This window comes from Spea bombifrons, chromosome 1 (assembly GCF_027358695.1).
Source record: "Spea bombifrons isolate aSpeBom1 chromosome 1, aSpeBom1.2.pri, whole genome shotgun sequence".
In the NCBI taxonomy this organism is placed as follows: domain Eukaryota; kingdom Metazoa; phylum Chordata; class Amphibia; order Anura; family Pelobatidae; genus Spea; species Spea bombifrons.
Genome location: NC_071087.1, coordinates 9,587,282 through 9,599,077, shown reverse-complemented (window position 1 = coordinate 9,599,077; position 11,796 = coordinate 9,587,282). Strand labels below are relative to the sequence as shown.

The 11,796-nt window shown below is 35.8% G+C and overlaps 1 protein-coding gene across 1 annotated transcript; it reads right to left on the bottom strand.

Annotated features, from left to right (window-relative positions):
• Positions 1-1,128: 1,128 nt before the first annotated feature.
• CD8A (CD8 subunit alpha) lies at positions 1,129-10,917 on the bottom strand. Its single transcript, XM_053457483.1, has 6 exons — positions 10,859-10,917; positions 8,871-9,242; positions 7,852-7,941; positions 6,088-6,204; positions 2,523-2,556; positions 1,129-1,262 (listed from the first exon to the last, which is right to left on the bottom strand). Exons 1-6 carry the CDS (start codon positions 10,902-10,904, stop codon positions 1,208-1,210), a joined length of 714 nt encoding a protein of 237 aa, XP_053313458.1. The 5' UTR covers positions 10,905-10,917; the 3' UTR covers positions 1,129-1,207.
• Positions 10,918-11,796: the final 879 nt, after the last annotated feature.

The window sequence follows — 11,796 nt, the reverse complement described above, 5'->3', positions numbered from 1 at the left end:
TCAGGCTTAGATTGTATTGTTTTTGTAGTTTTTGCTTCATCCGTCAATGAAGATTCATATTCAATTGGAACAAGGAATCTTCACTGGGCCCTCTTTTTCAGGCTGAAAAATACCATAAAACGCTCATATGGTTCTGATATTATGAGCTCCTAGAAAAGAGGGACATAAGGGAAAAGAAGAGGGATTTGGGTCCAAAAGACAGATTGTCTCCTAAAAGAGGTTGACCCAGGAGGCCAAATAATCATCTGGTGTTCTCATAGCCTCCTGGAAAAACCTGTGGAATCCTCAGGTATGTTTATATGTATCTTCAGATCTGGATAAGGTCCACCATTTCATTTTCTTAAAAAAAAAAAAAAGCAACCAAAAACTATTTTTCTATATAATGTCAAACCATTGCTAAAGTAAAACTGCACTGGTAAGCTAAGGGTCCATTGTGTAAAAACCAAATAACGAGCCAAATCCCACACTACCACAAGCCAACGGGGGTCTCTAGGAGACAAAGCAGAAGACGTAACACAAAAAGAAAACAAAAAGATGATGCTTGTGTCAGAACTTCATAAGATCACATAAACCGAACAAAAAAGAATGAAAATAATACAAAGATACAAACTGCTAACGTTCCATAAAACAAGTAAATGTGGAGCAATCTCCATGGAATCCAGTAGACTGATTGCTCCACATTAAGAATGTAATAACTGCTATTTATAAACATTGACAGAAGACTTCATATGTTAAAGGAAAACACGTTAGTGACATAGGACGGTTATTTTAAAGCTGTGATCAGGTATCAGCAAAGTGTTTGCACAGCGTCCATGACCAGGCTTCTGGAAGCCATTGGTTCTTCTGGGACACGTAGAGAAACGTCATGAATTCCGTTCCTGTCAGTCCCTGGCTCTGGCCATACTGTCATTTTTTTTTATTTTGGATGCTTGGTTTCAGTCTACAAGACAACCTCATCATGTAATCACAGTCCAGCACAATATCGTGACACCAAATGCAATTACCCCATTTAAAAAAAGTATCTTGAAATGGTTTGGAAGGAAACGGGGGAAACTTTTCAACACACACATTATATACATATATATATATATATATATATATATATACATATATATATATATATATATATATACATATATATGTATTTATATATATATGTGTGTTGCGGAATCAGTGATCTTCAATGAACATCAAAAAAGTATTTCCGTTAAGCCAATCTGCAAGGACGTTGGGTTTGGGCGGCTGGCTTCTCCTTGAGGGGCCTACAAACAAACAGGACAAATAATAATCAGAATAATTCTGCCCCTGGTTGAACCTTTTTAACTTTGATTCCATAATAAAGACATTTACATGTTTCTGATTTACCTGTATTCATTGAGGGCGATGAATGGGGTTACTTTCTGTCTCGTTGTAGTTAATAATCATGATAATTCATAAAAATATATATGTTTGTAAATATTTAGATGTTTATTAATAATATATATATATATGACAATGTAAGTACACAATTTGTATCACATTTTGTATACATATACGACAAGAAAGTATATATATAGGTTTTTTTTGAAGAGATAGAGAAAAAGGAGGAAAATGTAGAGGAAAATGTGGAAAGAAAGACAGATAGAGATCATCGAAAAAGAAAAGATAAAGAAAGAGGAGAAATCAAACGTGAAATGTCAGCTTATAAAGCACTGAATATATTTAATATATCATATTTAGCTACATTGTATCTGAGGTGAACAGTCCAGTTTTCAAAGAGGTCCATGCATGTCCCATTTTTGGGCTGCTGTCTCGCCGATCTGCCCCACTGGCCGGCTTTGGGAGAGCAGAGGATCTCTCCTGACCGGAGCACTGAGCTATGAAATCAATCGATTAAATCCCACGTAGCTGCCTTGCAAAATATTTCAGCATAGAACCATAGCATAGAACATCATCACATCCACGTATCCTGCTTCAACACATCACAAGATGGTTGGACATGTTAGTTCATTTGCGTAGGTGTGTTGGTTTAGGAATCTGAAATGTTGGAGGGTATACAGCAGATGTTAATTTGCAAGGGGAACCAGACTTATGTCCTTACACGCCTCTGTTTATAGGAACTTCTTCATGTATTCATGGAGCTTCTTCAGGTTCCTACATGGCCTCCAGGTTACCATCTTTGATCCCCTGGCAGGAAGTGGCTTTGGTTACCCTAACTCCTGCCCAGGTTTTACCCTCTCTAACCTACTTCCACCTGCTTCTTAGCACCTCAAAGTCTTAGTCTGACTTAGGGCTAAGTTTGCCCCTATCCACCCCTGATCACGACCCTTCTTGTCTCCTACAAGGAGAAGTAGAGGTGGATCTCCAACTGCCAGGGCTGATGATATCCCGAATTGTTGCAGGTGAAACTTTTAACATTCAATAACCCCAAAGAACGTGCAATCGCTCCAAACGCAATAGGTTGACGTCTTGTTTTATTAGGTCATACTGCATTTTTATGGGTGTGAGAATGTCATTAGCATGTAAATAACTCGTATACTTACACATGCTTACAGCGACAGTGCCTCCTTCTTGTTCCTGAAACAGATCGCATCAGTCTGATTAATACTTCATATATCATAAAACAAAAAAAAAGCTTTAAATGAGATGCTGGATTTAAATTAAAAGAGTGACCTGGTACTCACTTCTGAAATATTTAATATTTCTGGAATAACTGATTGTTTATAATGATTTGTTTATGAGCAATCCAGTAATGTTTTGGGGGTACTAAGAGTCACCTGTTATGAAAATGATTTTCCCAAATTGTGATTTACGTCATAGACAGCAGAATCGATTTAATATAAAGGCTGAACTATTGACCTACTGGTCAATAATTGTCCTAGGATCCCAACAACAACAACAACAACAACGTTGCTATACAAGCTATCGTAGCCTGAGGCGATAACAGCCAGTTCTTGTGTGATTGGTTGCTTAGTTACATATAGGCAGAGGCACATTTTGTTTTATTCACATGTGTGTAGGTATAGGATGTGTTAGTGATTCTGGTGTGCATGGTTACAACCGAAATATTGGACACCTTTCAACCGGAAAAACTGTTACTAGTTTACAATTGATACGGTTGCTATTTACATAGCAACCTATCAATACTATAGTAGAAACACCTCAAAGCCCGGAGGAATTTTGCCATTTTTGGGGTATGTCGGTTTAGCGATTATTCTCCTTTCCTGTGAATAGTGTACCCATGTAAACTATATATGGTTTTTTTCAAGGAGAGATAGAGCTTTCGTTTGATACCATATTTGGATGATTAGCTGAAAATTTAAAATGAGAAATTTAGTAAAAACTAGCGAAGATTAGAAAAAAAACCAATTTTTTATTACATTTTCCCTCTGAATCCTCACAAAATTAGGTAAAGTGATGGAAAAAGTGATTTCAGAAATACCTAATTTATATAGATTTTCCAGACTTTCCCAGCACCAGGGAGCATACTATTAGGTGTACAATTTTGTATACTTTTTATGCCTATGGCTTAACGGGTTTGGGGGTTGTGAACGGGGGCAGGAGGGTTATACTGGCTAGATGTTATGCTAGGGCAATGGGAAGTAAGGTTTTTTTTTTTTTTGTATTTTCTATATTTTTTTTAACACAGAAATGGTTATAGGTCCTCTTAGGGACCTCCTGAACATGCCAGTGATGTCACAATGACATCACAGCTCACATTATAATTTTTTTTGTATTATTTATATTATTATTTTAATGATTTATTTAATATTATTTTTTAAATGAATAAAAAATTTTTTTTCCAGCTTTTCTCTTTCAGGACGGGAGGGGGAGTGAGAGATCGGGCAGTTTACAGTGTAACAGCTCACCGGCTTTCATGCCGGAAGCTGTTACAGGAGATCGGACAGCAGAAAGCCGGCAATGCCGGCTTCTGCTGTCAGTGGGGAGTCCAGGCTGTCAAACGACAGCCTGGTCTCCCGTGCAGCGGCAGGGATGTGTCCCTGACGCTGCACGAAGGGCTGGACGTACCGGGACGTCCATAGGGGTTTCTTAATAGGCTTTTTTTTGGACGTCCCGGTACGTCTATAGGGGAATGAAGGGGTTAAAAAGGACCATACACCATGTGCTAGTGGAACTTCAATCCAGGGCTCGATGGTGCCTTGATCCAGAGGGCTTCACCTGTCTGTAAGCGCAGTGGGTTATAGACCAGAATCCTTCCAACGTTTCATCAAGTAGTCGTTATGACCAACGGAGTTCCACTTGATATTGTTTTGCTGGGTTTCTTCATCATCTCTGTAAGCTGACCATCTACCGAAGTATTGTTGTTATGTTATTGCAATCTGTTAAGACTGGTGCGTGATTTTAATTCTGCTGATCAACTGGAATACCTCATGTTATATACCATTTGTATATCAAGATACAGAGTGTATATAGATTAAAGAAATGTTATTGTTATTAAGGTTCCCTGATTACCTTAATGAAATAAGTTAAAGACTAAATCAGGCCACAACCACAACAATTGGCGTAGTCGGCAGGATTCACAACACACCCCATTCACATCGCCATGAAAACTCATTGGAGCTCTGCCATTGAGTACACAGTATATTTTGGATGTTCTAGAATCAACTTGCACAATGCCTTCTAGTACTTAGGCTTTTTTTTGGTAATTGGCTCCAGTATGCCCCAGTACGCAACCGACCAACAGGCCAATCAAAACACTCAGACGCTACAGACATAAAACAGGTCCAGACTGGGGATAACGAGGCCGCCCTGGCACTTTAAGGCCAGCAGCCGTCTAATGCCATAAGTGCGACTGACAGCTGGCTATGACAGGCCGCATGCCATGTTTTTATGCAATGCACAGGACTGGGAACTCTCAGGGTTTTCCCCCAGTCTCAGGGTGAAGGGGCAGATTATCATGGTAACACAGTCTATTCTACCGTGCTGTAATCATATATGATTAGTGCTTTTGCTACCATTATGTTGATATTCCTGCTTGAACGCAGGTGATTCAATTAAGTGTATCTTTAAATAAGGACAAGTCAAGGTTTCCATGAGGACCGATTTGAGTAACACATTTGGCGAGTCACTTTGAGATGGGTTAGCAAAGCGTTAATAATTCCCAAATCTGGCTATGTGGCATGTGATCCGGCATTTCCAGCCAGCATGGAGCGGCAGATTAGGGGGCGCTGTGCCGGTTGGAATGTGGAGATAAATGCTGTTCTGTATGAATAGATTGTGATAACTTTGAGGTTGGAGGCTACCTTTTTAAGCCCACACTCGAGATGTTTACCATGCCTTGACATGTTTTTTCATATGCCGAAGAGGTAATTGGTATTATTATTATTATTGTTGTTATTATTGTTAATAGATTAAATTAACAATAATAATAGCAATAATAATAATAATATATACTGTATATTATTATTATTTATATTATTATTATCGTTAATTTAATCTATTAAGCACCAAAAAATTACACAACGCTATACAATGTAAATTGGGGAAGTTAACACATGCTATAGAGCTATGCATGTACATCTAGAAAGAATAATATTTTATGATTTTGAAAAAATATCTATATCTAAATATATATACATTTAGATATATATATATATATACAGTATTTATTTATTTTTTTGGAAAAACATATGCATATAGAAATGAAATAAAATATGGCTTAAGCAAGAAATATGTATAGAAATATACCAAAAAGATCTAAAAAAAATAGACATTTTAAATATCTATGGGTTGAAAAAAGGGAAAATTATATTTTAGACTTTTTAGAGAAATATATTGTTGTAACATAACATTTGTGTTTCAAAAATGCAAAAAAAGATTAAAAAAGATTTTAAAACAAAACATTTTTAAGTTACATATTTTAATCCGACAACAGTTTAATGATAATAATTACACCTCAAATCCATAATATAAGAACATCGGAAGGGATAATAAGTGATTTTTTAGTTTCTCACAGTAAAAGTTCATTAAAATCAAATTTCTCTCTAAACAGAATATTTTTGCATCCACATTGGGCAGAAAATATTATCCTTTAGTGTCAGTCTCATTAATTCCTGTATTTATTAAATATTAAATAGAATCTCTTACCTTTACAAAGTAATATAGCTGTTATTGTTAAAGCGAGCAGAAGACCACAACATAAACCCATCAGAGGACCCCAGATAAAAACGTCACACGGGATGCCCAGAAATCCATTTTCGCTGCCTGAAAAATAGAAAATAAAACCTTACTTATAGTTCGGATAAAGAGCATCCATACACAATGGAGGTGCAATTGCGCAATGTATTGTACTAGGGTGGTTTAATATTGCCATAGTTACTAAAACAGTGGCCATCGGGCAAACGAGGCCTCCCACATGTCCCACATGTATCTGTATATCACCTGATGGTCCTAAAGGGACAGGGACCGTCTTAATCTCCAGTCTGGACATGATTACTAACGTGTGTATCTACGAAGGGGTATATTTAGGGTTAAACCTATATAGACCTAACAGACTTATATTTACGGCGCTCTGGCGTATGATGCTATATCAAGGCGCTATGCACAGGGTGGCCGCCATATACTAATCTCAGAAAGTTTAATGAGAAAGGGGACTTCCATCCCGCTTAACACCCCAAACAATTACACTGCTTACCAAACAAAAAGCGCATGCTAGGGGTAGTGTTGATAAAATAATTTATTAGGCGGTAGCCGTATATTAGAGAGGGACTCCCGCCATACTTTCTGTGATTGTCCTATGGATGTAAGTAATCTATATGTCTCACAGATAGTTTATCACTTATTTCTACGATATAAGTGATTGCTCGCCTACCCACGACCCTATACCATATGATGAACTAGTTCTCGTAACTCTTGGAGGTCAGCACCAATTACATCACATGTGAAATAGTGTGATAGCGGAATATTTATTCCATATATGGTATAAAATATCAAACGCAAAACATGTATCGTCTGCATTTGTGACTTCAGGTATGGTGCGTCTGACATCAGACTAGTGCCCCCCCCTTAGTCACTGAAACACCTGCGACTAGAAAAAGCAACACAAAATTGTGGCAAACAATGGATTTTGTGCATATAAATCACGTTGAGAAAAAACATTCTAAAAACTTTATGTGAGTTTTCCTGCTTTTCTGCTTCAAGTAACTTATACGCTCTTGGCACACATTACGTGGTACCCTACCGACAATACAGAAAACCAAAACAATATGGGGTGAGTTCCCCCTTATTATTACTCAGGTTAGCAAAAAAAAAAAAACAACCCCAGAGAATTAATCTAAGCTTAAACAGAAAAACACATCTCCATATTCATAGAGTCCCAACCAGTCCACTCATCTCAGGCTACTTGGCACAAAACCCTACACCGGATGCCCACATAATTACTTTATTCTGTTCTACAAAATAGTACATTTGCAAATTGTGGTAAGATCAGTAATATTCCTTATTTTATTACTGTGAAAGGTTTTTTTTTTTCGAGCGGGCCCCCTTTCTACAATTCGCTCCCTAATCTACGGCATAGCTTGTGATTCAAAGCTTAAAGCTGTGGTTCATCAATGAAAAAATAAATATTTATAAGGAAATGGTAGAGAAGAGCGAAATGCAAGTAATAAGAAAATGAAAAAATAAATCAGTTTTTATTTTTAGCTTTTTTCTGCAGTTATAACCTATATTCTATAGCATTTAAATGCAAAAATACTACAATCTTCATATCAAATTTAAGAAATCGAGCTCTTACTAACGCTCATATTTTATGTACGGGAATACCATGGGACAAATGGAGCATGTGCACACGGGCCACAACGGAGGGGTGAAGAATACACAGGATAAGAGGCTTCCAATGCAATTTATGCTTACTTGATGCGGTGGGAGAACAGTCCTTGGGGTCTCCTAGTTCTGGATCTCTGGTACGTGACACTGTTGTGGTTGTCGGCTCCGGGGTTGTAACTTGGAAAGAAATCAGATTACAAAAAAAGTCAATGCAAAAAGTTATATGAACCGTTCATACTCTCAGGATCAAAGTATGTAGTGCCTCCATTGTAATGAAATCAAGACAGATAAAAAAAAAAGAGGATTAAACTTTCTAAAAAAAAAAACCCAGAACATTTGATTTTGTGACGGGCAACTTAAATTGTTTTATAAAAAAAAATAGTTGGGTGAATATGCTGATACGGGGGGCTTTCCAAATTCTTCCCATTATGGATTTTGCTGCAATTAAAATCTACAAAACCAGTTCCCGGCTCATCAAATTTAAATCTAACTTAATTAATTATTTGGATTGTGAAACATAATAAGCCAACATAAAATTACGGTTACCGTGCCAAAAGCACCTAAAGTCATGGTTAACATGTCTATCATATATTTTAGAACATTCACACGGTTCATGATGTTATTATTATTATAACAAGGTTATTGACCGGATAAAGCCTTCCTAGGGTTTCTGACCAGGTATTTTAACCTATTATCTAGCTAAACGCCCCATGAAAAATAAGGCCTGTGCAACAGGAAACAGGTTCTAGATCAGACAGGAACTCGCAATGAGCGAGGAAAGATCATGACTCTTGACCAGGTGGAACCTCTTAAGATATTTGATCAGGAAGAACACACCAAGTGTTCTTTTTTAATCGGGACATTACTAGGCTCTTTACTAGATAAATGGGGGTAAAAACCTCAGAGGAAGAACATTAAAAGGGTCAATTGGAAGAACCTGACAGTGTTCTTGACTATACAAGGCATTAGTTAGAACGTCCAAGCATTACGTAATCATATAATGTTTACTGTCGGTTATAGTTACAGTCGATGTTCCAGTAGGGGTATTGTCTCGGAGCTTGCCGGTGTCTATATGTTGTTATATACATTTTAATATTTAGGCCTACCTGCAGGATAGTACAGGGAGATCCCGGGACTGATGTATAGGATGGAGTTCTTGTTAATCATGCAATAATAAATCCCCTGGTCCTTCTCTCCAAACGGATCAATCTCTAAGGAAAACGTGGTGGTTCCTTTGCTTGCTTTAAAATGCCGGTAGTCACTTGTGTCGCTGTACGTTGATTTAGAGGTGGGGGACAGAAACAATATTGACTCCGGAGATTTTGTGGCTTTTCTTTGTCGGAACCAGAACACGCCAAAGTCCATGAAGCCATGTTTATTAGACTGGCATTCGAGCTTTACCGGTCCGGTTTCGCTCATCAGTGGCTGGCCTGACATACGAAGCGTCAACTGGTGGGAGCTCGAAACTGGATTTAAGCCTGGAACAGAAAAGGAATAACGTAAAGACGTCATATTCCATGTATATATTAACCATACAGGAGTCATTTAATGTATTTAAAAAAATACATATCAAACTAAATAGAAGAGAGATTGAGAGAGAAGAACACTTTCAGATAACGAAATAAGCTCAGATGTTTTTGCTTTATTATTATTATTATTTCTAATATATCAAAAAAGATTACATATCAAACTAAATAGACTTAAAATAGACAGAGAACACTTTCAGATGACTGAATATGTTCTTGATATATTATTATTATCATTATTATTACATTGTGCACCATGTATACAGAGTATAATTCAATTATAATTAGTTAAAATAATAATAATGATAATGATATATATATATTATAGATGCAAATCTTGTAATACCTTTTTATCAACAGTATTTGACAACGACAAGCTTTTAGGAGTCTTCCCTTTATCATGTCAAAAACATTTCTGCGTTTGCTACTTCTAACGATATACCGTATATACTGTACATACACAAAACATACACAAAAAATACAGAAAGGAGAGCACACTCTAAAAAAAAAAAAAGCATACAAACTCAGATTTTGGGGTCCGGATGAAAGGACCAACATGTACAAACTATAAAGTAATAACAATACCTATCTGAGGCATAAATATCGGGTATTCCCTTACACTGCATGTCCAAATATTGCTTAACTCACGACACATCTATACTGGTATATATATATTTATATTTATATATATATACATCGTAGATACAATGAACATAGCTGGGTATTGTGGTATGCCCCTTCTTTTTTAAAATGTTGTAATATTTTACATTTTAGGACAAGGTTTTGAGACCATTCAACTCCCTTTTGGCCATAAAGATCAATAAAAGATATACAACTAAACCCGACCTCCCAAAAAACAAGTGAGATCTAAGTATTGTTCCAAAATCATTCCTTGATTTTTGGGTTTTATATAATTCTTCGTCTTCTTAATCTACCAAATCGATTATAATATGTTAAAGTAACAACACATTTTACGCAAAAATCTCCCAAAACTGCAATTTAAGTAACGCTCCGTGAAACACAATTGCTATTTGAATCCATGCACACCAACACGTTAAATATTTGTTGCATAAGCGTATGTAAAGGACAAAATATACTGTCGTCAATGTATCAATAGAGCAGTGTCTGAGCTACAATTAGTACAGAAATAATATCAACTATTCAACCTAAATTTCTCCTAATTTGTGTAATCAATATTTTCACAACTCCTAAGAACTGAATTTTTATTTTAAACTGATATTTCAAATGCAGAATTTTTCTTAGATTAATTAGATTAATATATATATTAATATATATATATATATTTTTTTTGATAAAGACATTCAAAGTTTAAGAACATTAATTATAAATTCATTTTACTTACGTTAGGCAAATAAGCACAAATAGGAAACATTTTTTCTTTTTTATATCTTGTAATAATATTATTAAATATGCAAATATCTGAATGATTTGCAAAGGGGCTCAGAAGGTTAAGGCGCATCTCGCTGGTTTGAGACAAAAACCCTAAAATACAATGAAATTGCTCTTTAAGGGGTTAAAAAAAAGCGACCTTTTAATCAATTACTTACTTAAAATCAGGATAAAGAAAAATTGTGCAGAAAACCGCTTTCCCATATTGTCTGCAGGGCTCTGCAAAACGCTTTGATTGTTACAGACGCAGAAGGTGCAGATCGTTCTGGGGGCTTCAGGGGAGGATATGATGTCAGATCTGAGAACTAACTTATTTCATTAAATATTCAACTAAAAGGGCAAGCAGACGACTGTATAAATTCAAAATAAGGCGATGGCACACAACAGCCTATATACAATTATTATTATTTGTATTATTATTATTATTTGTTTTAGTATGATTATTATGATTATTTGTATTATTATGATTATTTGTATTATTATTATTTATTCATTTGTCATTAACAAACCTACAACGTTCTTGTATATGTATATATTATATCTATTAAAGTCTCTGTCTCCCTTTTTTTTTATATATATCCTGTTTTTGATCTCTGGATGCATTGGCGCAGCCTATGCAGATATACAAAAATATGACAAATACATTAATCTCTCCTACAACTTTGAATCTGTATAATGGTTTCGTGTAAGACTCAAGAGCCTTTGGAAAATCAACAAATGTATATTTCGATAAAATGCACATAAACACATAAAATCCACAAAGAGAAACACTCAGCTACACAGATTGTAGCGCTGTTACATTTATTTATTATACCAGGTACATGGAAAATAAATACAATTCTCTTCTTTTTGGATAAAGGCTATATATTCATTGGAAAACCTGTGATTGGCATGTTATCAATATCAACGTTTAGGTACACTAAAAGAATAATAATAACCAGCAATACTACTACTACTACTACTAATAATAATAATAAAAATCAATAATAATAATAATAATAATACCTTAATCAATATATTTAGGAACTCTCTGGGTCTCTCCCAGAGTCTCCGGGTAAGGCGTTGCTTCTCTGGTTCTCCGAGTCATGGCGCTCTT